The following is a 26,580-nucleotide window of genomic DNA, read 5'->3' as shown; positions in this document are numbered from 1 at the left end:
CTGAGTTTTTGTCAGGATTCGGGAGATGAGATGTTCTGAGCTACTGTCAGAACTCGTAGTGCTCTGAAATTATGAGTATGTTAGTCAGGGTTGATCTGACATTCTGATTGTGCTGGTTGGAGAAACGAGTTTGGAGACAAAATTTATCAGAGTAGTTCAGCCACTGGGAGCTAAATTTGCAGTTTTTTTTTCTAGTAATAACAACATAATAATGAAATTTATATCACTGCTTCAGCTCATCCTGGACAAAACGTCTAGTACATCATCTGATCAAGAAAACATCTATGATCGTCTGATCAGATGGAAATGGAGCAACCAATACAATACAGCAACAATAATAGCACTCAGCAAACTCAGTTTCTTTACCTACTAGGCATCATCAGGCTACGCGCGAATGGATGGATCATTCAGAGGCTGAAGAAGCCCCGGTCGTCGCGCGCCGGCAGATTGATCGGCCGCAGCGAGCTCTCCTCCCTCTCCGCCGCGGCGCCGGCGCCGCCCTCCACGACGCGGTCGCCGAAGATGTGCACCGTCCTCGGGTTGGGCCCGCGGGAGATGACGCACGTGTAGTCCTCCGACGACGGCTCTATTATCTCCCGCGGATCGGCCGGCGCCGGCAACGTGGCCTCGCGGCCGCTGCAGGCGCGGAGGGGCAGCCACGAGCTCTTGTTCTTGACGCCGAACTCGACGCGGAGGTCCAGGGAGCACGACCTGACCAGCGAGGACGACGACGACGTCGCCGCGAGGACGATCCGCTCCTGCTGCTGGTCGCTGCAGTCCAGCGCGTCCGCGAGGCCGTTGTTGTCCCGCGCCCGCCACGGCCTGCGGCGCTTGCAGGCGCCGACGCCGTCCGTGCCTGGCGCAAACGCCGCCGCCACGTCGAGCACGGAGGTCGGGCTCATGGAGAAGGCCGTCTCGGACTCGGCGTCCTGCGTGGGGCTCTTGGCGAAGGCGAGGGTGCCGGCGGGCAGGGAGGAAGAGTGCAGCAGCCTCGGGGAGGCGAACCGGGCACGTGCAGCGGCACTCTTGCTGCCGGCGGCGTCTGCCCCGGCCCCGCCACTGTCGCCGTCGCATGGAACGGTTGACGAGCTCGCGGCCTGATCGGGGACGTGGCTCCTCTGCGCGCCGGCGCTGTTCATTGACCTCGATCTCCTCCGCAGGATCACCTCCTGGATCTTCGACCTCAAGAACATTTCCAACAGCACCGGACCAAGAATTCAGGACCAACTACACTCTGCACGGACAGGCAGGAGGTGACACAAAACAAGCGTCAATTCGCGATGTTCGTTCCAAGAACCGAAGTGATCGGATTGCAGAGGAAGAAGTGATCTTTAACGAATTCCCAGACTGATCTCGGTTCTACCTTTCAGCTAGGTGGAGTAGAAGCAGCAGCTAGCAGGAGACAGCAAGTCTTGAGAGCTGCAACGCCATGGACGAGGCGGAGAGCTTAAGTACGGAGCGCGAGGGCCAATCAAAGCCTCAGAGGTGCACTCAAACGCAACTGCAAGGCCAGGGGAGAAGCAAAATGGGACCTCGCAAACCTTGGCAAGATCCTGAAGCCACGGGGCATCAGCTGATCAGCTTCTTTGTAGTAGTGTGTCTTGCTACTGCACCTCAAGCAAGAATTTAAGATCTCAATTGCTAGTTACCTAGGACCTAGTATAGAGTGAGTGACACAATGGAGGGAGAGGGAGAGAGAGAGGGCAATGGGGAGGATGGGGAGGGGAGGTTGTGGTGTGATCTTAAAGAAGGCTCTCCCTCTCCTCCCCTGACCCCCCTGTGATGTCAGTGTTGGTTTGTGTGTGGGCGCTTCCAAAGGGCAGGTCCTTATCTTCATCACTGCACTGCACGTCTCTTTCTCTGCCCTCGCAACGCAGCTCGATCGCAAGCTCCTTGTGTTGTGTGTTACCGTCCGCTGCTCTGGCATTGGAGCCCATGCACGGCAAGCGGTAGATTCCGGGCCCGTTGGCGCCAAGGCAGGGTAGATTTGCTGTCGACCAGTGTGCTTGGCAGGCGCAGCAGCAAAATCTTGTCGTCCTGCTCAAGCTCAGCAGAGATCCAATGATTGAGTTGAACGGGTTCGTCTTTTTCTTGCAGGAGCAAACGCATCTTTTTCTCCAAAAAGATCAAGAGATCAACATGAGCACAGAGAAACCCTCAAGCGCAGGTAGATCATGCAACTGGTTACATCGCCTGTCAACGTACGGCCAAGGAACTAGTGGTGTCAGTACGAAAAAGGGAACTTTTTTAAGGAGCCTGAAACACATGAGTTTCACACAAACCTCTCACAGTTAACTTGATTCTAATCCCGAAGAGAGCAGATGCCATTAGAGTGACTAACTTAAGGTTGATCAGCCTAACACATAGTGCGGCTAAATTAATCTCAAAGATCATGTCCAGTAGGCAGGCAGGTTGCCTTACGTCGTCTTTGGTAGAATTTTGGTTTCTCCAAAAATGGTGAAGCCGAAAAAAAAGTCACATTTTTATGGTTTCGACTTTTAGACCAAAATAACTTCAGCTTCATCACCTTTTGCTTGGTTTTGACTTGACAAACCGTTTTCACACGTGAAGCTCCTTTAGAAGCCTGTCAAAGAAGGCCTCACTCAACTAGTCTCAACAAGCCAGATTGCCTTCATAAAGCGGTGGAGCATACATACATAGAATGTGATTACATAAAAAGCCAAGTGTCCTACATTGTTCCTCAAGCTTGATATTGCAAAAGCATTTGCTTCGGTGCGCTGGGACTACTATTTTGTTAGACCTCTGCATCTTGGTTTTGGAAACCGATGATGGAGATCACGGATGACAACTCTGCCATTAACAGCCTCCACGTCTATTTTCGTTAGTGTAGTTAGAGGCAAATAATGGTTCTAGCGTGTGAGGGGACGACTGAAACAAGGTGACTCTCTTTCTCCTCTTCTCTTTGTCCTTATAGTTGATCTGCTTTAGAGATGGTTTGATTTGACCACAAGAAGGATTGCTCAATCCCATCCAACACAGATCGGCTAAGCCCAGGGTGAGTCTCATTGGCGCCGTGATTTTTCTAAATCTAGTAAGAGAAGAAGTGTTTGCTGCTTTGTCCCTACTAGATGCATTTGGGGGAGCCTCTAGACTAGTGACCAACCTCGCAAAAGGGCGAGTTCTATCCGATCTTTTGTAGTGAGTTTCGATTGGATATTTGGACAACATTCTTTCAGATGTTGCTTGCCCGATCTTATCATTCCCTTACAAGTAGATCCCTTGCAAGTACCTGGGACAGCCTCCTAACTTCAAGCAACTTAGAAGGGTGGACATTTAACCTTTGTTATATAATGTCGTGGCGAAAGTACCAAGTTAGAAACCCAATTTCATAGATAAAGCAGGTCGCTGAGCAGTCAGGCGACTGAGAAGTAGGAAAAGTGGAAAAAAAATGTTCGGGATCACGTTAGTTTTTCAAAAAAAAAAATGCTACTACTTTAGATTCTTTTATCACAAAATAAATATGTTTGAGAAAATACACTTAGATTTTATCGGCATGTCATGTTACATTAAATAGGAAAGTTAGGTTATGCATGTATCTTAGATCTGATAGAAAGATAGTTTTCCTATTTTTCTACTACCACCAAGGAAGTAATATGTAATAATTAACATCCAGATCAACAGTCTATAGTATTTGGGAGTACTCATCCAGAGTCCATAGATATTTGAGAGTACCGTAACAAAACCCAACTATTACAAAACAAATCTCTCATACGCTCCATCCATTCAATTTTCTCACAATGAACTAGAACATCATCGGATTGGGGAAAATTTTCCCTCCGCTTCTGTGTTCAACTTTGAAAAGGGTTTTCAAAGTTAGACGTTGACCACTATTTTCTCACACAATATATTATTTATATACTCTCTCCATTCCAAAATAAATGTATTTCTAGAGTTTATGTGAAGAGCTCAAGGTTGATGAGAAATTACATATATGCCCCTGTAAAGTGCAATCATTGCACCTTGGAAGAGTGAAAGTAGAAAAAGACAAATGAAATTAGTTTGTCTTGTATGTAAAGGTACACTTATTTTGGAAAAAAAAATTAAACTCTAGAAATGTATTTATCATGGATGTAACTATATAAATCCAATATACTATACAAACATACTAATGGTTCTTTGGCCCGTTTCTCCACCACTGGAGACAAGACAACGAGACGTGCGTACGACGCTGCGCTGCGTTCGTCTGCATCTCCTTTCTGCATCGCGCTGCTCACACAGGCAGCACAGCGCCCACACAATGCAAATGCGTGCTGCGGCAGGCTTCGCCAGTGTTCACCTGCACGTCTCCCATTACAAGGACAGAAATGGCAGCATCACGAGGCAGTTGACCCTACCCAATTTGGGTGCTAATGGCGCTGCAAAAAGATACTACCTCCATTAAAAAAGAATGCAACTATAGGTCACATTTGACCAAGTTTTTAGCAAATGATATTCGCATTTATGACTCCAAATTAATTTATTATGAAAATATATTTCATAATTAATCTAATGATATTTATTTAGCATCATAAATATTAATACTTTTTCATCTATAATTGGTCAAACTCAAGGTATTAAAACGTAACATTATGTTAGAATTGCATTCTTTAGGGAACGGAAAGAGTAAGATAGTAACCGGGAAGAGCCAAGAGGGCCTCATAATCTAAAAAAACTGGAAGAGGACCTAATCAGCGTAGATTAAATAAATCCGGGGAATATTTCTTCGTGATAGCATCATATTCTGTGCAGATAACTGTAGGTCCAATTCAATAAGATATGATGGGCCCCGGCTCAAACTATTGAAAATTGCTCTAAAAAAGGAAGAAAATTGTATGAGCGACGGGCGCACGGTGCGGCTGCTGCTCCCCTCGGCCGGATGGACGCCACGTATACGCGCCTTGCATCGGACGGCAGCCGGAAACTAGGCGGCTTGCGTGCGTTCCCGTCGGCTCCGCATCGGCTGACGACGGCACCAAATCGGCTCGTTTCAGTCGTGTTGAGGAATATTGAACGACGCGACCCGAAGTCACGTTGAATACGGCCGCCGCCGCCACTGATCAGTGCCTTGCCCTAGACGAGTTGCCGCCGCCGCCGCCGTCTCCATGGATGAACCAGTAGACTCCATGGATGACGTTGGGGGCCAAGGAGGGATCGCAGCTGTTGACCCGATGGGATCTTCTTCTGTCACGGAGGATTCATGTGCATTAGAAATTGATGCTGCTGCTGGTGGTCGTCGCGAAGACGAACAGGTAACACAGGCGCGTTGATGGGGCTTTTTTTTTCTTTTTTTTCTTTTGATGAAACAAATGCATTTTCTTCTATATTTCACAGAACACCACGGTTATGGCCGGTGTACAGACCATCGGCACCATTTCACACACTTCTGCACCCGTGGAGAATGAAGCACTTGATGAGGTAAAAAATCATATAAGTAACAAATTTGTCAGAACATATGCTATTTTGTTTTTATTATAGTACACCTTCAATTAGCAATTGATTTGCAGGAGGTGGTTAATAAAGCTAGGCAAAATTTGATTATTCCTGAAGTTGGAATGACTTTTCAATCCGAGGAAAAAGCTTATGAGATGTACAACACCTATGCTGGCAAGATTGGATTCAGTGTTAGAAAGAGCAGGACAAAGCACCGCAAAGATGGTAGTTTATCTCAGAAATATATGGTTTGCAGTAGCCAAGGACAACGAGAAAATGAGTCATCACAAAAGGACATTACAAGGACGGGTTGTGATGCTCGTGTTCAGTTTAGTATCAGCAAGGAGGGAATTTGGACAGTGCAAAAGGTCATACAAGAGCACAATCATTATCTTGCTAGTCCAAATAAGTCACACAAGTTGAGGTCCCAACGACAAGTTATTGAAGCAGACAGGAAACTAATTGGGCAGATACGGGAAGCTGGAATGAAGCCTTCCCAAGTTTATGAGTTCATGAAAGAGTTTTATGGTGGGGAAGAGAACTTACCTTTTGCTAAGATGGATTGCTATAATGAGATTGGTCGCGAGCGACAACAGTATTTAGAAGCCAATGATGCACAAACTTTATCTGAATACCTGAGAAATAAGCAGTTACAAGATCCTACATTTTTTTATGCTATTCAGGTAGACAAGAATGATGGCCGTATAGCAAATTTTTTTGGGGCAGATGGTCAATCCATCATGGATTACAAATGCTTTGGTGATGCTGTGCCATTTGACACCACATTTCAAACTAATAAGTTCGAAATGCCTTTTGCTCCTATTCTTGGCACAAACCATCACAAGTAGACAATAATTTTTGGATGTGCACTTATATTTAATGAATCTATAGAATCATTTGTTTGGCTTTTTGAAACCTTCCTAACAGCTATGCCAGGAAAGCACCCAAGCACAATTTTCACTGATCAAGATGCGGCTATGGCAGGAGCAATTGCTTATGTATTCCCAAATACAAGGCACCGTCTTTGTTTGTGGCATATTTGCTTAAATGCTGCTAAACATCTGAGTCACGTAATTCATGAGTCGAATAAGAATGAGTTGGATAAGAATGAGTCAGATAACAAGTTTCTATCTGATTTCAAAAAATGTGTGTACGAAGACAGATCTGAGACATGCTTCATAGAGAAATGGCATGAATTGTTGGCCAAATACAACATGGAGGAAAACTCACGGATGGCAAATCTATATGCTTTGAGGGCAAAGTGGGCTGCAGTATATCGCGACTCTTTTACAGCAGACATGAACTCGACCCAAAGGAGCGAAGGTATGAACAATGTCTTCAAGAAAAGATTTCGTAGAAAACTTGGTCTTTCGGAACTCCTTGTAGAATGTGACAAGGTTGCAGCTAGTCTCCGTGCAAATGAGATGGATGCCGATTTTCAGTCCCGCCGAAAGAATCCAGTTACATACATTCCAAACCTACCTATGTTGAATACTGCAGCTGAATCATATACAAGGAGAATGTATTCAGAGTTTGAGGAAGAATTTAAAAGGCAATTTACATTGACTTGTGAATTGTTGAAAACTGCGGGGACACACTTGACATTCTTTGTTAAGTATATGCAGTCTGACCATGGAGCAACGGCAGTATTGAACATTGAAGATTCCACCATTACATGCTCTTGCCGGATGTTTGAATCCATAGGTATATATACTACTACATTTCAATTTATACATTGTAAGGTGTAATATAGGTTTATTAATTAAATAGAAAACTATATCTTACAGGTTTATTATGTAAGCATGCTCTCAGAGTCTTCAATTTGAATAGAGTATACAATTTGCCATCGCAATATATACTGCCTAGATGGACAAAATATGTGAAAAAATGGATTTTATATTGAAAAGAAAGGAACTGAGAAGGGAGATTTGAAATCACAGGCAGCACTTATATCTCGCCAGGCCACATCTCTTGTATTGAAGTGTTCGCCATCACAAAAACTTCTTGATAAATTGCAAAAAGCTCTACATGACTTCAACTTGGAAGCGGATACTTATCTAAGTGAGACACATGAAAAATCCGACGAGGTTCCTCCAGTTCCAAATGAATGTGTTCAAGATGCAGTAAATGGTAGAATATCATTTAAAATTCCTCAAGTAATAAAAGGTCCAAAGAATACACGTTTTAAAAATGTTGTTGAAAAGAAGTCAGGGAAGAAGAAGAAAGGTTCTCAGAAGAAAGGTACTGACCTGCCCAAAGAATACAATTTATGTCTACAAGTTTTTTAGAATATTGAACTATGTTTTATTGTAGGTGATGATCTGAAAAATAATGTTGTAGAAACAATAGATGAAAGTTCAGTTCCAAACCAAATAACAGTAAGATATTACCTATTTTCATAATTTATTCCCTTATAATTACAAGCATGATTTCCTGAACACTTTCTTATGCAATATATGACATAATTTTAATGCTGGGCCATCTTCATCCATGGATGCTCCTTTCCTGCAAAGTGGATATGCTAATTCTACAATGGCACACTTCAATTTAATTCCAGAACCTTCTGCAATGGCTGCTCCATACATTCCAGGAGGATACACAAGTCTCTTAATGGGAGTTGATCAAGATGCTATAGTGCAAACCACTGTTAGGAAGTTACATTTTGATGGAGTGCAAAATCATGAATCTATGTAACTGTGCTCATTCGTTGTCAAGTGACCTTATGAAATGGAACATGTACATGTACAGTCTGTTGGCTTTGCTCTGAATAGGAACCTTACAGGCAGTGCTTATTCAGAATAATGCATTCCACAGAAACAATTATTAGATTATTCAGACATGCATTCCACTGCTGATTTCAGAACATCCAAATATATTTCAGACAAAAATCGCATTTTACAACTTGTCTAATTTCGACAACAAACGTCGAAACACAGAAACTTAGACCATGTTTCTGTTATATGAAACTAAGTTCTGAACTTGCAACCCTGACATAGAAAACAACGAGCACCTATATACTCTGGAAAATGAATATATATTAACAGCCAGTGCTACTCGTACAACTGATTTTGCAATTAAAAAAAGCACATGCCCAAGTGCATGATACAGCTAGTGTAAGGTAGCATGTTCCTTGGCAGATGACACTTGACCCATTCTCATCCTTCATCTGAAGATCGACATGATGCTTGACGAGCAAATAGCATTACAGTTGAGTCTGCTTGCCCTTCATTGTCCAGAACATGATAGACAGTTAAGTTCAGTTGGTTCAGTTCATTCAGCAATGAGCAATCAAGTGTCAGTACAGGAATCACCTTGGTGGAGCCAGTCGTGGTGGACGGCGAGGACGCCCAGGCATAGGCTCAGGTCGCTGGGACCGGGACGACGCCGCAGAGCTCTGGATCTCGTCCCAATCTGCCGCCGCCGCCTCTGAAGCTCCTCCCAATCCGTCTCCGCCACTCCCATCTCCCTATCCTCTCCCTTTCTATCTGCGCGGGCGAGCACTGCTCCAGGTGCCGCAGCAGACGCGCCTCGCCGTGCCATCCTCGCGACCTCCTCGCCGTGGTCTTCCCCGGACACCGCAGGTACTCCGGCGACGGCGGAGTCAGACGAGAGGAAAGGGTCACGATAAGGATCGATTTTGGGCGGAGCCGTTGGGCGATGCGGAGCCGATGGGAAGGGCACGCAAGCCGCGATGCGGAGCCGATGGGAACGCACACAAGCCGCCTAGTTTCCGGCTGCCGTCCGATGCAAGGCGCGTATACGTGGCGTCCATTCGACAGAGGGGAGCAGCAGTCGCACAGTGATCCAATGATTTTAGTGCAAATTACTATTAGCAAAAATATGGTGAGGACATGTGGCTATGGATTTACTATTTTGCATGATGCCGGACGAGTGTTACGTTCTTTTCAAGGGGCTTTGGAGAAAACAACGTTGAATAAAAAAATTGTATTTATGCCTTGTTTAGTTCCTCTTTACTCACTCTCCTATCGAATATTTGGACACATGCATGAAGTATTAAATATAGACTAAAAAATAACTAATTGCACAGTTTGCGACTAATTTGTGAGACGAATCTTTTAAGCCTAATTAGTCCATGATTTGACAATATGATGCTACAGTAACACATGTGCTAATGACGGATTAATTATGCTTAATAAATTCGTCTCGCGGATTACTGACGGATTCTGTAATTTGTTTTTTTATTAATATCCAAATACCTCATGTGACACCCAATGTGACACCCTAAAACTTTACACTCTGGATTTAAAAAAAACCTTGGTAGAAGCAAAACAGAGCTCACAATGCGCGAGAGTATAAAATCTAAGTTCACCCCTAATTCCTTCAAGTGAAACCATTCCTCCTATGTAAAAAAGTAGCATAAATGTTGTGGGCATCTATGTTGTTAATTTCAAAAAAACATTTTTTGAAGGATTGAAAATTCAAATCCTCACACGGTGTCAATTAATTTTTCTCCATGCCCTGCCACCATATATGATTGTTCCATGCTGCACGCTGCTCACCCCCATGCCTTCGCTGCACGGATCTCACAGACTGTGCTCGCCGTAGCCGATCATTGGAGCTGACACTAAAAATATATGTTCTGCTCATCTGCTCTTCAGTCGACTTGTTCTTATTTCAGTTTATTCTTTCTCATAAAAATACTATTAATCAGCTGAAATCAGCCGAAATAACATCAGTAGAACAGTGCTCCGTGATTATTTGTACAGTTCTTTTTGTCTGGGCATTTGTTTTGCATGTTTGACAACTGAGTGATTGGATGACTTGAAGCATCAGCTGGGATTTTCACCGCATTTTTTTTGGAGTATTTGTCTCGCACGGCGACATACTTGTGATCGAGCAGAAAGGGATCGGCCTACGTACGATCGTATCAGGATTCAGTAGCAGCACGGAGTACGTACCAGCTGACTCTGGCTCAATGTTTTTCTGTGCTTATAAACATTGGGTTTTTTTTTTCTGTATGTATCAGGATTGACACTTGACAACAACAAAAAAAAAAGTCATCTGATGCGTCATAACATCTGACTTCTTTTAATGTGTTTCTACTAGACTACTATACTATTACTACCAGACAGCCGTCACGAATTGTTGCACGTGATGAACAAGATAGCCATGGGTGCACGAGGGAAGCTGCTGCCAAGGTCAATGGCAGGCAGTAAAAAATTTCAGCACTTGTCCTGATACAGCCGTCAGGCAGGCAGGAGCTTGTGGGCGGCGATGGAATGGCACATTGGAAGGGGGAGAGAACGGCAGGTGTAAAGAAAAAGAACTGCCCGCCTCTCCTTTGGCACTTGCTCCAAATTGACAAACCAACCAACCCCATGCCATCATCCCACATGAACGCCCTTCATCATTGCAGAAACAGTTAAACATCTCTCTCTTTCTCTCTGAGATGAGAAGCTTTTTTCTTCCCCTTCTCTAGGATTTCAGAGGGCAATCCAGGTGTGTGCCTTTATTTCTTCTCCATTGACAGTGCACAGAGGGTGAAAGGGAGGGATACCTAACCAGCTAACCTGCATGCCCTCCTGACTTGCAATTCAAAACCGTTTTTTTTCTCTGAAAACAGATGCATTTCTGATTTCTCAACCCAGTGATGGCCTGATGAAGGCTAGAAATACCAGACTCATCATATCATGATGGCTTGCCGTTGCAACTGCACATGCTGCAACAGTGCAGTGACTGGACAGCAGGCCTCCATATGCTTGTGCACATAGCCGTGAAGAAAGCAAACCAGGCAAAGCCTTCCATGGCCCTTTTGTAAAACCTGTTGCTGTTTCTGACTTTGTGTGGCCTTGACAATTGACATCGTGTCCTGTGGTACTAGAAGCCTAGAAGGCAAAAAGAAGATGCAGTTGTTGTCACGGGGGGTCAGTGAAACAAACCCAGCACGCGCGCTTGCCTCCCTTTCGCCTTCAGCGAAATGCGGAGAAAACAACAGAAAGGAGAAAGCACCAGCTCAGAGCGGAGGAGAGGCCAATTTTACGCCGCGGAGAAGAGACCATGGCCATGGAATGGAAGCTTCATGTGGAGCTGTCGGGTGACCAATACAAAAAAAAGGCAATCCGGCGCCTGTGCAAGGCGTTCAATCGCAGGTCGCCGGATCGTCAAAAAGGTGACGGTGAATTCAACTTTGATGCTTTGTCATGTCATGTACTCGATGTATGGACAATCGAGATCTTGGGCAGACACTGTTCATCAGATATTTCGTGTTTGTTCTAATCCGGTTTGGACTGAACTTCCCTTGTCATCCACAAAGTACACGGAGGAGTTCACATCCAAGCTGCACTTTGTCATATGGTTGAAGAGCCCATCAGAAGGTTGGCAGCCATGGAAGTGCCCTGTTCGCTTGGCTGATAAGTCATGGCTGAAAGTACTGTTGGTTGATTTGTTGTGAGAGAAAAATACTATTCATTGGCTGAAAAAGTACGGCTTATAAGCCAGGCGATCAGGACGCCGGCACGTAGCTGCTGTAATCACCACGGCAATTCGGCCAGTGGCTGAGTGGCTCAATCACGGCATGAATGACCATCGACTGAACAAACAGAGCTAGATAAGATAACTGGCCCTGTTCGCTTCTCTTATAATCCGTACTTTTCAGCTTGTTTTTTTTTAGCCAAAATAGTATTTTTCTCTTACAACAAATCAGCCGGAACAGTATTTCATCTTGTTTTTTCAGCGAAGCGAACGGGGCCAACATTGTTTAGAGACGCCTTTGGGAAGTTAACGGATGGGCGAGTTCCATGTTTCGCCAGAAGAGTATTTGCATGGATGAAGAGAAGAACGGAAAAAGGCAGCCATCATGCTGTTGACCGGGGGAACTTAACTTTCTTGTGAAGAACTCTAATCTATCTGACCATATTTCGTGCCTGCCTTTGCTTTGCATCTCTCGTCTTCAGTGGATAGAGTTTTTACTTTTTAGGTCAAGAATATGTTCCCAAACTTGCCTTGTTCAGCCCTTTTCATCCGCGTCGTCCAGAATTCGATTCCTAATAATGTACTGTAATCGAGTCACCTCATTGTGTTCATGTTTCGTCCATGGATGAAACGAACAATTGTTCACATCCCACAAAAAGGAAAGGAACCATATTTTGAAACATCCAGATCTGAAATAGTAATGTTTTCTGATGCAAAATCATCCTCTGGAAATACATGAAAGACCTATCGTTATCGCGTCGTTTGATGCAAAATTCTCTAGAAATACATGAAAGTCCTTTTTTCGAAACATCCAGAACTGAACTAGTCGTGTTTTTCTGACGCAAAATCCTCTGGAAATACATGAAAGATCTATCGTTGTCACGCCATTTGATGCAAAATTCTCTGGAAATACATGAAAGGCCTTTTTCGAAACATCCAGAACTGAATTAGTCGTGTTTTCTGATACAAAAATGCTCTCGAAATACACGCAAGGCCTAGGCTCTTGAATTCAACCCTAGGTAGAGGCGACAAACAGGCCGTTGGGGGTTGGGGTTGTGTGTGTGTGTGTGGGGGGGGTGGGGGTGGGGGTGGGGGGGGTGGCGCTGGAAATACATACACATATAAACATAATACTATAATATCTTATTCCTCTTGTCACGGCAAACATTGCATGTGCGGTGGCCGTTCGTTCCAGCTCGGCGAGACCATCAGACACGTCACGGAAGCTTTCGCAAAGGCAAAAAAAAGGAAACAGAAACCCTTGTCCTCACCGGCGTCACGTCGGGCGACCATGTCGTGCGCCAGGACTCAGGAAAGAGACGACAACGTGGCCGGAATAACCTCCGTGCTTCCCATTGGCTCATTCCGGGGGCATCAGTCTGCTGAGATCGCGACAAACAGAGAGGCAATCAGTCACTCGGCGCAGTTTTCAATCAGCCGCAATTTGATTCCTTGCAGGAACGATCTCCTGGGATCACGTAATAATTCGTGCAATTATTCCCTTGGTTGTAACGTTCAAACCACGGATCACAACACACGAGGACAAGGAGACGCAAAGCTGCAGCAATTTTACTGGAGTAATTAGCATGAATTACTGTTATAATATGCTTGGACTAAGAAAAAACCTGGCAAATTTATTACTCTTACGGCTGCTGATACTACAGTAATATCTGTGTTTTGCTCAAACTAAATGGTACAGCAAGGCAAAAAAAAAAAAAAAAGAACCGTTATACTGTCTTGAACTTGAAACCGCATGCTGAGCTAGTTCTTGATCTTCTTGTCGTTCCTACCTCTTTTCCTCTGCTCCCTCCTCTCTTCTGAGTAGTGCTTCTTCACCAGCATCTTGTGCATTGAGACCTTCAGCGCAGCCAGCACTGAAGCTAACACCTCCTCTTGCTTTGTGACGTCGAGGCTTCCTTGCAGTGCCAAAAGGAGCTTCTCGCCGTGTGGTACGTCACTGTCTTCAAGGGTTGCAGGACCAGCATCATCAGAAGATAATCTGTCCTTTTGAAAACTGGTAATGATCCTTACACGGGTTAATAAATGGGAGGAAGCCTGGTTGGGCATGTTTGATGCGCCCATGACAGTCCATAGGAGTTCTGAGGACAAGCTGGATGCTAAGCTAGTAGGAATATAGCTCTTTTCCATTGTAATCACCTGCAATTAGATAATGTGTATCGGCTCATCAGCGGGGGTAGAGTAAATGTTGTTGAACAACTGAGACATGAAAGACATACCACGATTGAGCCCCACAGATATTTTTAAATTTACTGAGTTTTAACTTATACTTCGATTGAGCCCCACAAATATTCAAATGTTCATCTCAGTTTTATGATTAGTTATCATATTATAAGACAGGCTAGCTAGTAAGACTGACGTATTTGCACACCAGCCAAGTCGTTATAATGGTATAAACAGCATAAGCTACATGATAGGATTCTTGGTTAGTAAACCAATTCAATAAAACCAGGTTAAACCTAGCATGGAAAAACTTTCTGGTCTAGAAAGCACTGGCCATCAGCACTGACCCAAAAAAATAAATTAATGGTAACCCTTGTTTATAAACAAGACCTTAGGTTGTGTAAGTTATCTCAGGCCACCAAATTGTCTACGAAATAGGCATACCTTTAGGAAAGACAACTTCTTTCCTGCTAAATCACATGCTAAAAGCATTACACCACTGAAACTGCAGAGTGAAAAGGCAGGACAATGTTAGAACACAATAAATACTATCACTTTCTTGGAGATATATTGCCCCACAAGTCAAGCTTACCTTTGAATAGCTACAGCTACCAATGAGCCATCATTACTCGGACATATATCTGCAATGGCTAGACTGCTATCATCTGTTTCATTTGGTCCTAAGAGTTCTCCCATCTGCAAGTAGTTCTAAGAACTGTAATATATACCAAAATGATTTGGGAAATGTTGAAAACTGAGAACAGAAAAGTTGTATATTAGTGTTCTTTCAACAAAAGATGGAAAGAGATATCTTCAAGATGCTACCTTATCTCTGACTTGAAATGTATCAAGGAGACATCCATTTACATAGTCCCACAGGCGAACCTTAACAGATGAAACAATGTTAGGAGAAGCTTATAGAGAAAAAAGTACATGTCAATACACTTAAAAGACTATGTACCCACAGTTGAATCACCTCCTCCTGATATAAGAAAGCTCTGGTTTTCAGATATGCTAGTGAAGGTGATGCATGACACAAAGCTGCAAGAAGAGTCACAACCGATTATCAATCATAGACTAAGCTCTGAAACTCCTATGATCACAATGTAACCAATAACCCAAATTGTTATATATATATATATATATATATATATATATATATATATATATATATATATATATATATATATATATATATATATAAACTGTAATATATACCAAAAACAGAATAAAAGCTCTGTATATATATATATATTAAAATAACCTAAAAACAGAATAAAAACTGTACACCAAACGTACTCTGTATGCCCAAGGCAAAAGCTCTGTATTTCATGGGCCCCTTTTAGAGGATTCTTTGGGAATAATGTGACCTACAAAATTAATTGCAACACAATAAGAGAATAAGTCCAATATGCTCCATTGATACAGCAATCAGTGCAAAGAACAGAAGACATACTCGTATTTTGAAGTCCCTGTCAGCAGTAGCAATGAACCGCCCATCTGGCGAAAACTTCTGCAATCCCAGGTAAATGACAAAGCATGGTTATACATGACACGAAAGGAGTAACAAATCAAACTGACGTGTAGCAGACTTTGTGGGTTTGCCAATAGACACATTCGCTGCTAAATAAAATGTAGAACATACAGATCCATAGCACAGGTAATATAGAATTTAGAACTTGTTCATACCATGCTAGTGATGATACTGCAATAGTGACCAAGAATTGACACAGGTTTGTTATCAACTGAAACCTGCTCTGCACTATCTTCCCACAAAGTGACTAACCAAACAACACCAAATTTATCTGCAAAAGTTACATACAGGTCATCGTTGCTAATAGCAACTGCACTGACCCTCTTCTCGGAAGTTCTGCAATTGAAAACATTGAAACAGATTCTTATTCAAATTACATTATCAAAAGTGTGAAATTCATGAACTGAACTATGGCCACGTTTAGTTCCCATCCAAATTCCCAAAAAGTGCTACAATAGCCATCACATCGAATCTTGCAATACGTGCATGGAGCATTAAATGTAGACGAAAAAAAAACTAATTGCACAGTTTTGTTAGAAATCACGAGACGAACGTTTTGAGCCTAATTAGTCCATGATTGAACACTAATTGCCAAATAAAAACGAAAGTGCTACAGTAGTCAAATTCCCAAATTTCGCCCAACTAAACACAGCCTATATAATGAATATGGATTTTCTTTGAAAAAACGGAATTATTGCAATGGAACAGAGTCCAAGAATACAGATACTGCAAACTTAAAGCCCAATGTTTTGGTGCCAATTTTGTTATTCGCAATGAGAACAGAAGAGCAGAGTGTGGCTTACATAGTCCGGATGCAACGCCACGAATCAGTCTTCCAAACCTTCACAAGTTTATCGTCACCAGCGGATGCAAACAAAGCTCCACTCACACTGAAGCAAATAGCTCTTATAGCGTCTGAATGAGAACGGCCACCACACTCATCTGACAATGAAACTGGCAGACCAGCCCTGGAGGAACAGAGCCAGAGTAAATATTTACTTGCACATTCCACCAAGTGAGATGCAGAGAAAAGGCGCTCCACTTCTCACTGGAACATGCGAATTCAGGATTCAGCAATATAAAGCTAAGCACCCAGGACAGAAACAATTTACACAACCTGACTCACAAGAATTCCATTGTTTTCTTAAAGAAAATTTTCCAATACTCTCCACACGAAACTTTTTTTTTTCGAAGTTATAAGAGAATATGCAACTAACGATAAGCAGATAGATTCTGTTCACTACAACCTCCGTCAAAATGGAAAAAGTCAACTTAACCTCTGTCTTTCATACTTGATCTACTTCACCCCCAAACTATGAAACCGTCTGTTTTACTCCGGAACTTTCCAAACCCGTCTATTTTACACCCGGGCGTTTTTTTTTGCTACTGTAGCAAAACCACTGTCAAAAACCGTCCGAGGGTAAAATAGACGGTTTTGGAAAGTTCAGGAGTAAAACAGACGGAGTTAGGAGTGAAGTAGACCTATAAAAGGTGGGGGGTTAAGTAGACTTTTTCCCCGTCAAAATCTACCAATCGTGTGATCAAACACGGGCACTTTCTGCAAATTAGGAAGCGGCGATGGAAGGGAAGAGGGTATTCTAATTTCGAAACCTGAGATCGAACGCGCGGAGCTCGGGCCCAATGGCGACGGCGACGGAGTTGCCGTGTGGGTGGGCGGCGACGAGCGCCGGCGCGAACTCCGCGGCGCCGCTCACCTCGGGCTCTTCGACCGCTGTGTCCTCCATTGCAGGCTTGCAGCGGGAGGCGGGAGCAGCAGCCGCAAGATAGGGAGCTAGGATTCGAATCGAGCGCGAGACGGAGGAGGCGGTGGAGGGATTCAGGGATTAGGGTTTACAGGCAGTTCGCACGTGGGGCCCAGAGAACAGTGTCACGAAGAAGAGCCCGGATAGCTTGCGGGATTGCAGCCCAAAGAGCAAAGGCCTTTGGTTTGTTGGTCTTGGGCCTCCACGAACACCAGACGGAAGGCCGAGATGAACGCAGCACCTCGATGAACGCCTCAGATTGTCCACCCCACACGGCCGCACCTATATAACGTATCCACCCTCCGCTCTCGTCTTCCTCCTAGCCGCCACCACGCGCTCGCCTTTGCTCTCTCCATAGCAGGCGCAGGCAAGGAACGCCCAAGGCGACCGCGTCTCCAAGATGGTACGCTCCCTGTTCCGATCCCCATATTCATTTCGGTTTTGTTGGTTGCTCTTCGATCTAATGATATTACGCATGCTTTCTTGGAAATCGGAGCAGGTGCTGCAGAACGACATCGACTTGCTCAACCCTCCGGCAGATCTTGAGAAGCTAAAGCACAAGAAGAAGCGCCTTGTCCAGTCCCCCAACTCCTTCTTCATGGTATACCTGTTCATGCCCTTTTCTAATTCTGCGTGATGGGGTGTTGCGAATCATGCCCTAAAGAGACCCAACGAATGTATCATTGGAATTTAGTTTTGGCAAAATAAAAACCTGAACCTAATAGGGTGATTTGGTTTGGAAGAGAGTCCAGAAAATGGATTTAGTATCGATAACTACATAAAAAATTACTTCCAACAAGCAACAAGACAGCTTAACTGCTCTTGTTTGCCATGTAACATACATGTAGTCAAGCTGGATGCTATAGGTTATGCATAATTCATCATCAAATAAGTTGTGTTTATAAGAGAGCTAAAATGTGAAAACAGAAATGAAAATGAATCTTAAAGTTACATGTATCGACTTATATTCATATTAATATTAATATTAGTCGTGTTTGCTCTTGTGCCTGATTGGAGACTGACTCTAATCATGTTTTTTTTCGTTTTTCTTCTCCTTTGTGTGCAGGATGTCAAGTGCCAGGGCTGTTTCAGCATGTAAGTGTTCATGATCCTTGCTCCTTTTTTGTTTTTAGTTACTATAATTGCAATTGATATAGACGCTGTGTCATTCCATTTATCCATTGCTGATTGCTGATGTGATCTACTAATCTTGTGTTAGTGGTTTTCCATTGACAGTTTGGCATGCTCAGTTTACTAGTAGGGTTGCGATTACTACTAGCTAGTTAAAATATGAAAATTCTTGGTTTAGTTATAAGGTTGTATCTTGATTTCGTAAAATTTTATACCCCCTCTGTCGCCAGAAGAATGCAATTCTCACTTCCTGAATACGTAGGACAACAAAATTGTTTATAGATGGAGATGGAAACTGTTAATGTTTTGACTCCTGTTTTTGTTTGTTTCTCACCTGACTAGTACAAGTACAATTGTTCTGTTTAAATGTGGGTTAATTTAGATTGCGCTTGCATTTCTTTTGATAATTGCACAACGTTACACCTCGCTGCTTTATTTGATCATGTTGTGTACGAGTTCTAATTTACGTGTGACCACTAAGCTTTACTGCAATTATCTGTGATCTTTAAACGTTATCCTTTGTTGAAAGGTTATTATGGTTGTATAGCTTCTGTGATATCAGCATGCTGAACAAATCAAATGTTTGCTGTATCTAACAAAGTTTTTGTGATTGCAGAACCACTGTGTTCAGCCACTCCCAGACTGTGGTTGTGTGCCCAGGCTGCCAAACTGTTCTCTGCCAACCTACTGGTGGGAAGGCCAGGCTCACCGAGGGGTGCTCCTTCCGTCGCAAGGGCGATTAGATCCTGCTGTCTTTTAATGGGAGAAGAGAGAAATTTGCTGTTTTACTACCTTACCCACTCTGAGGATTTTGTTTATTATTATGGCTGTTTAGCTTGCCCTGGCAATGCTTTTGTAAACGTGCACTTTGCTTGAGCTTAGTGACATCTACTAAGGTGCTGTTTGGTTTTGCCAAGGGAGTGGCAATGGTAGTGAAATCAGTTGCTGACGTTATTTGTTGAGGTTTAACTGAAAGTGTCATTTGTTTAGTTGCCTTGGGTAGTGGATTCCATTTAACAACTGACTATTAGCTGGTACACCAAATGACGGGAGTACAGTCTCTATCTGAAGGCGACGATGAGTCTCAGCGTCAGAAAGATCTGTAGCAACTGCACTGACCCTCTTCTCGGTAGTTCTGTAATTGAGAACATTGCAACATATTCTTATTCAATTTACATTATCAAAAGTGTGAAATTCATGGACAGAACTATTTAATGAATATGGACTTTCGGTTAAATAATGTTTGCAATGGAATTATTGCAATGGAACAGAGTCCAAGAATACAGATACTTGCAAACTTAAAGCCCATCGTTTTGGTGCAAATTTTGTTATTCGCAATGAGAACAGAAGAGCAGAGCGTGGCTTACATAAGTCTGGATGCAACGCCACGAATCAGTCTTCCAAACCTTCACAAGTTTGTCATCACCAGCGGATGCAAACAAAGCTCCACTCACAATGAAGCAAATAGCTCTTATAGTATCTGAATGAGGACGGTGACCACAATCATCTGACAATGAAACTGAATGACCAGCCCTGGAGGAACAGAGTAAAATTCCATCAACTGAAATGCAAAGAAAAGGTGCTCCACTTCTCACTGGAATAGGTGAATTCAGGATTCAGCAATGTAAAACTAAGCACCCAGGACCTGATAATTTTGATACACAACCTGACTCACGACTTCCATTGTTTTCTTAAAGAAAAAATTCCATTCCTCTCCACACGAAAGTAAGTCATAAGAGCATTTCCAAGAGTTCCCCATATTTTGTTCCCCAAAACATGGTGTTTACCAACTCCTAAATTAGTATGGGGAGAAAAAAGAGAGGTCATCTCCAAGAGTTTCCTATATATTTGTCCTAAAAGTTTTTTTCTCGGCACTTTTTTTCCCACGACCTGGTCTCATGTTTTGCATCAGGAACCCTAAATTTATTTCTGTACGCGTTTAAGCCCTTCCACTAGATCTTTCTCTCTTGTGCTTTTATCACCTGGAACCTTGTCTTTCCTCCTTTTCTTTTCCCACTCCCTTCTTCTTCTCATACTTGCAACACACAACGCGCCGACAAGAGCGAGCGACCGATCCCGGTCGGAAGGGCCACGACGGCGGCAAGGGGCGGCGCAGAGGCATGCTAGCGACGGCTGTGCCTGCTGCTGCCGTGGCCTCCAGGCGGCGGCTACCGAAACCCCAGCAACCGGAAACCCTAATCGACGTGGAGAGGACGAGTACATCAATGGCGGCGTCGAAGATCGTCTCCCCTGGACGGAACCTAGGCTATGGCGTGAAGGATATGTCGCGCGGGAAGGAGAAGGCGGGCGGGGAAACTCCGGATGCGCACTCCTAGGCCACGCGTATATTTGCGCGCAGGTAACGGTGGTTTGCCAAGTGCGGAAAGATGGGAAAGAGATATGGAGAACTCTGGGAGATGAGTTTTTTCACCTTTTTCCAAAAAAAAAAAGATAGATGGAGAAAGGATATATGGCACTCTTGGAGATGCTCTGAGAGAATACAACTAACAATAAGTAGATAGATTCAAACTCCGCTGCGCCGCTCACCTCGGTCTCTTCAGCCGCCGTGTCCTCCATTGCAGTGGCAAGATAGGGAGGAGGCGGGAAGGATTCAGGGATTATTCGGGTTAATGGGTAGTTCGCACGTGGGGCCTAGAGACCAGTTTTTTTTTAGCAAACCAGAGACCAGTGTCATGACTCGTGAAGGAGCTGCAGCCTGCAGGCTTGCAGCCCAAGGACAAAGGCCTTGATTTGTTGGTCTTGGGCCTCCACGGAGCAGATGAACGGAGCACCTCGATGAACGCCTGAGATTCGTCACCCCACACCTATAAAGTATCCAGGCTTTTACCTGGGTGCCATTAAAAAAGTTGTTAATTACCTATAAGTCATTAAAAAGTTGAGATCTTATAGATGCCACTGCTCTGAACTCTTTTGTCCCCGAAGCCATTTCGCCTAGTTTTATCTCCAACGGTATCAAACAGATGTATGAAATGACCACTTTACCTTACAGTGGGGCTCGTTCGTCAGCCACCCAAACTTTCCTCTCTCTCTTCTCTTCCCTGCCGAGCGAAGCCGCCGAGTGACCCGCAGCCGGCACCCTAGGCACCGCCTGTGGAGGCGCGGACGGCGCGGCCACCGTCTGTCGCCCCTGCGTGGGGGATGCCATCCGAGTGGCCGAATTAACACGCAACACCCTAGCCACCATGAGCAGACGCTCCAGCACCTCGACACGTAGCCAACTAGCAGGCCACCGTGAACCCCGCGTCGCCGCCAACGAGCAGTCCACCGGACACCACCCAACCGTGAATCCCGTGCCGGTTGCCGCCCACAACCGATGACGAGGAAGTCACGGCCGCAGATGTCGAGGATTACGTTGCGGTCCTTGAAGGGTCGCTCGAGCGCACGAATTTACTTCTCCAACTCCAAGTCTCTCTCGACTCTCATCCCGTCGTCGCCGCTGGCTACTCTCCCCGCTCGATACGGTGTCCAGGGGGCAGCGCCGCCGCCAGCCACTCAACCCGCGGTACTGCGCACCCAAGGCCAGCGCCGTGTCGTGGCGGCTGCTCGCCCTACGCGGTACAGCATCCATGGGTAGCGCCGCCGCCGGCCACTCGCCCCGATCTGCTTCCAGAACCCCTCGAGACGGAAGATGAAGGAGTTGGAGAAGGGACGCGAGCTAGAGAAAGGACGCGCTCTCCCGCTAGCTTGAGAGAAACCTAATTTGGCTTAGAATCAATCTTGGCTGTTATTGACTCTCAAAATGAGATTAGGAATAGAGGGTACATGGTACGTAAACAAATCATGGTTCGTGAGCAAATCAGGGGAGGCGCAGCTGCCATGGCCGGCCTCGTGTCTCGGGGCGCAGCCCCCTGGCCGCGGCTGCTGGTGGCCTGGCTGGGGGCACGCCTACCCTGATCGCGGGCGCAACTGCCTTGGCTTGCGACGCTACTACCCTAGCTGCCATGGCCGACGGAGCTACCGTAGACGGTCCTCCGTGGCCAGCAGACACGATGCAAGGAGGCAAGCTCCGTCCCAGCCGCGCCCCAGCCACCACGAATGGCGCACGCACGAGCTTTGGCCAGGCCATCGCGAGCGACATGGGCGAGCTCAGCACAAGGGAGGGCGGCAGCGAGCGCTGAAGCGTGCGCAAAAGGAAGGCAGAAGCGGCCCGAGGGCAGAGCGATTGGGAGATAGGGGTAGTTTGGACATCTTTGTTGGGCGGGCTCACATGTCAGGACGAGCAAACGGTAAAAAATAAACGGAAGATCGACGGAATGGTACGAGAGATAAAAGAGTCGATAGGAGCGACACTTGTGGAAACTTTTTTAATGGCACACGTGTAGCGACACTTGTGGAAACTTTTTTAATGGCACACGTGTAAAAGCCTCTAAAGATCCACCCTCTCTCGCCTCTCTCCCCGTCGCCACCTCGCGCTCAATCGCCTTTCTCCTCTCTCTCTCCCTTCCTCCATAGGAGGAACGCCCGAGGCGACCGCATCTCCAAGATGGTACGCTTCCTGATCCGGCCGCGTGTTTGTACTTCTCGCTTCCTGACCCGGCCGCGTGTTTGTATTTCTTTTTTTAATTTCGGTTTCGTTGATTGGCCTTCGATCTAATGCTGTTCTTGGTGCATTCTTGGAAATCGGAGCAGGTGCTGCAGAACGACATCGACCTGGTCAACCCACCGGCAGAGCTTGAGAAGTTAAAGCACAAGAAGAAGCGCCTCGTCCAGTCTCCCAACTCTTTCTTCATGGTATGCCTGTTCATTCGTGACCTTTTCTCATTCTGCGTGATAGGGTGGTGCAAATCATGGCCCTATGCCAAGAAAATAAATTTATACCCTAAAGAGACCCAAGTTTTGGCAAAAGAAAAAAAAAGAACCTATCAGATTGATTTGATTTGGAAGAGAGTACCATAAGTTCGATTTAGTGACAAATGCTACAGAAAAAAGTACTTCCAACAAAGTAACAATAAAACTTAACTGCCCTTGTTTGCCAAGTAGGAGTAACAATTATATACTTGTACATGAAGTTAAGTTAGATGCTACAGAAATGAAAATGAATTTTAAGAATGGAGAGAGGACAAGGCAGAAGACGATAGAGGGAGGCGATTCCCCAGCGCCTCCGCCGAAGCCCCTCCGCCAGCCACTCCGCAAGCCTCGCTGCCGCTCGAGCGTGCTGCCCGGAGTCCGTGCGGCCGCAAGGACGGCGGCGGCGAGGCCCTATCCGCGTTCCCCTTCTTTTCCCCCGCAGCCTTCCTCTCCTCTCCTCGGTGTTGGGCTCGCGACGGCTGAAGCTGCATGGTCGCAGGGGCTGCTCCCTCGCCCGGATCCGGCGGCCCCATGGCCGGATCTGCGGGTGCGGCAGCAGGGTGCGCCTGGGCGGCTCCAGGCGACGACGCATCGGGCGGCGGCGTCAAGGGCCTCTTGGCCGGTGGGTTTCGCGTTCTGGTGCGGCCAAGGTCGGCCGGCAGCGACCATCACACACCGGATCCCGTCCACATTGCACCGGATCCGTGTCCCCTGGCTCAAATCCGGCGGCCCCCGCCCCTGACTCGGCTCCGCCCGCCGGCGTGCACGCTGGTGGGGCCAGGTGGCGCGGCGGTTGGTGCTGGCGAGCGGCCGTTGGGTGGTTCCCGCGTCTACCGCCGGACGAGCAGCAAAGGCTCCGTCGGTCTTCTGCGGCTGCGTCAACACTCCTCCGACTTCGGTGCTCGTAGGGTGGGGTGTTTGGCAGTGCGGGGCGGACGGAGATGAGGGTGGTGCGGCCTGTAGCGTGCGCCGTCATACATCGTGGTGGTGTGGGCGGCTGCTCTGGCTGTGCGTCGTCGACGCCGTGGTGGCGTGGATGGCGTCGTCCTGCTCGTTTTCGCGTATCTGCAGCGTCATGGTGGCGAGGCTGATGTCGGTCGAGCGGGCACACTTGACTCTCACGGTTCGTCGGTAGGGATGAGGTGCCATGGCGAAAGCTATACCCATTTGTTGGGTCGATAACGGCGACGCCTTTGGGCGCCGTTCTCTTCCTTGGAAGCGTTTATCGGAGGGCCCTCTCCCTCGGATTTGGAGGCGTCGCTTGGAGGGTGGTGCCCTGTCATGCTGTGGTGGTGTGGAGGCCGATTTGGTCTGTCGGAGCCGCTCTACCTTGTGTTGTGCCTGCTGTGCTTCTCTCCTCTTCACTTTGGTCCGCCCAGCTCGGATGTTGGTGTCGTCGCACTTCGCAGTGGCTACCTGGTCACTGGCGGTTTGACCTCGCGACTACCTGGTCGCTTGAGGCTTTCTACGACGTCTCCCTCGCAGTGGCTACCTGGTCACCGGTACGACGTCTCCTTCGCAGTGGCTACCTGGTCACTGGCGGTTTGACCTCGCGACTACCTGGTCGCTGGAGGCTCTAGAGCTCGTTGTCTCCTTCGCAGTGGCTACCTGGTCACTGGCGGTTCTACCTCGCGACTTCCTGGTTGCTTGAGGTTTGCCACCGCGGCTGGACCCTCCTGGTTGGCGACCATTGTGCGGATGTATCTCTTGTAGCAGGCATAGCTTAGTTTCTGGCTTTTTTTTCTCTTGTTTTCTTGCTGTGTTCGTCGTTGTCTTGGGTTCGCGTCGGTAATCTTGGGATTACTTGCGACTCCTCTGTGTCAACTATGTGTTGCTTCGTGGTTTGTAACCTGTGCTACGAGGGTTCTCTCGTAGCTGAGTCGTGTATCTGTTTGGATGTTCTCTGCTTCCTCTTAATGAAATACGTGTTACAGTGCGCGTTCGAGAAAAAAAAATGAATTTTAAAGTTATCTACTAACTTGTATTAATTGGTTAGGGTTTACTAATATGTTCTCTCAATACTTCCTCAAATCATCAAAATTGACATTACTACATGGTAATTAGTGCAAAATTACACAAATTATACTATCATAACGTCATCTTAATCTTGTCATGAAACTTTTTATTGGATATGTCTGTTTAATATACACCGATTCTCAGGAGTATGTACACAATTTTTTAAAGTAGATTAAAATTACTTGATAGAATTAATGGGGCCCTGTGCAAGCGTACAGCTTGCACTCACAAAGGGATGGCCCTGGCCTGCAAATCATCTCTGATATATAGGAGACGTGTCTGCTCTTGTGCCATCTGATTGGAGACTGACTCTAATCATGTTTTTTCTCCCTTGTGTGCAGGATGTCAAGTGCCAGGGCTGTTTCAGCATGTAAGTGTTCTTGATCCTTGCTGCTTTTTTTTTGTCTTTGGTTACGACAATTGCAATACGCTGTATCATTCCAGCAGATTGCCCATTTATTTGCTTTATTGCTGCAATTTTGCAAGTGTAGCTGTTTTGATTATATTGTGTATGGTGCATGATTGATTCCACTGAGTTCTAATTTACATGTGACAACTAGGCCTGACAGCAATTATCTCTAGGGTTCTATAGCTTTTGGGATTTCAGCATGCTGACCAAATTGAAATGTTTGCTGTTATCTTACTCAGTTCTTGTGATTGCAAAACCACTATGTTCAGCCACTCCCAGACTGTGGTTGTGTGCCCTGGCTGCCAAACCGTTCTCTGCCAACCTACTGGTGGCAAGGCTAGGCTCACCGAGGGGTGCTTAGATCCTGCTGGTGCTTAAGAGAAGAGAGAATTTTGATGTTTTGCAACCTTTCCATGATATGTACTCGTTGAGGATTTTGTTAATTATGACGGTTTAGCATGCCCTGGTAATACTTATGTAAAGTGCACTTTGTGTGAGCTTAGTGACATCTACTAAATGTGCCCGTTGGTTTGGCTAATGGAGTGTCAGTGGTAATGAAAATCAGTTGCTAGCGTTATTTGTTGTGTTCTAACGTGCCATTTGTTTGGTGGCATTGGGTAGATGGATGTAACGCCCTGGTGTTATGAGCTCGTTTAGCACCGTGATTTAGGTCTAACTCAAATTTTCGAAACGAGTTTTTTTGGAATTTTTAATCTAAACATACTTGAGGCGATAAGCGAATCCTATGTGACTTAGTTTCGTGGATTAAATAAACGCTCAAGTTAATTTACGCAGTGCATAGAAATATTTTAGGAGTGACCGATAATGATTCTAGCAAGTAAATGACGAAACACACGCACGCCACGCTACGTACT

General features: G+C 45.6%; 4 protein-coding genes and 1 pseudogene across 4 annotated transcripts; 3 read left to right on the top strand and 2 right to left on the bottom strand.

The window, feature by feature from the left end:
* Window positions 1–195: 195 nt before the first annotated feature.
* On the bottom strand, window positions 196–1,766 carry LOC136538058 (uncharacterized). The gene is made up of 2 exons (XM_066530048.1): window positions 1,364–1,766; window positions 196–1,234 (listed from the first exon to the last, which is right to left on the bottom strand). Exon 2 carries the CDS (start codon window positions 1,191–1,193, stop codon window positions 408–410), a length of 786 nt encoding a protein of 261 aa, XP_066386145.1. The 5' UTR covers window positions 1,194–1,234; window positions 1,364–1,766; the 3' UTR covers window positions 196–407.
* Window positions 1,767–5,333: 3,567 nt separating this feature from the next.
* Window positions 5,334–8,124, top strand: LOC136536157 (protein FAR1-RELATED SEQUENCE 5-like; annotated as a pseudogene).
* A 5,336-nt stretch (window positions 8,125–13,460) lies between these two features.
* LOC136538056 (uncharacterized) lies at window positions 13,461–17,511 on the bottom strand. Its single transcript, XM_066530046.1, has 10 exons — window positions 17,189–17,511; window positions 16,381–16,545; window positions 15,733–15,913; window positions 15,500–15,556; window positions 15,343–15,413; window positions 15,009–15,084; window positions 14,869–14,928; window positions 14,636–14,739; window positions 14,488–14,548; window positions 13,461–14,019 (listed from the first exon to the last, which is right to left on the bottom strand). Exons 1-10 carry the CDS (start codon window positions 17,320–17,322, stop codon window positions 13,624–13,626), a joined length of 1,305 nt encoding a protein of 434 aa, XP_066386143.1. The 5' UTR covers window positions 17,323–17,511; the 3' UTR covers window positions 13,461–13,623.
* A 118-nt stretch (window positions 17,512–17,629) lies between these two features.
* LOC136538057 (small ribosomal subunit protein eS27-like) lies at window positions 17,630–19,425 on the top strand. Its single transcript, XM_066530047.1, has 4 exons — window positions 17,630–17,743; window positions 17,840–17,941; window positions 18,407–18,435; window positions 19,088–19,425. The coding sequence occupies exons 1-4, from the start codon at window positions 17,741–17,743 to the stop codon at window positions 19,212–19,214; spliced, it is 261 nt and encodes an 86-aa protein (XP_066386144.1). The 5' UTR covers window positions 17,630–17,740; the 3' UTR covers window positions 19,215–19,425.
* A 3,468-nt stretch (window positions 19,426–22,893) lies between these two features.
* Window positions 22,894–26,247, top strand: LOC136538055 (small ribosomal subunit protein eS27-like). The gene is made up of 4 exons (XM_066530045.1): window positions 22,894–22,978; window positions 23,122–23,223; window positions 25,638–25,666; window positions 25,945–26,247. The coding sequence occupies exons 1-4, from the start codon at window positions 22,976–22,978 to the stop codon at window positions 26,081–26,083; spliced, it is 273 nt and encodes a 90-aa protein (XP_066386142.1). The 5' UTR covers window positions 22,894–22,975; the 3' UTR covers window positions 26,084–26,247.
* The last annotated feature ends 333 nt before the right edge of the window (window positions 26,248–26,580 follow it).

This window comes from Miscanthus floridulus, chromosome 2, assembly GCF_019320115.1.
Source record: "Miscanthus floridulus cultivar M001 chromosome 2, ASM1932011v1, whole genome shotgun sequence".
Classification (NCBI taxonomy): Eukaryota; Viridiplantae; Streptophyta; class Magnoliopsida; order Poales; family Poaceae; genus Miscanthus; species Miscanthus floridulus.
The sequence above is the reverse complement of the archived record's forward strand: the minus strand, read 5'-3'. Positions and strand labels throughout refer to the sequence as shown.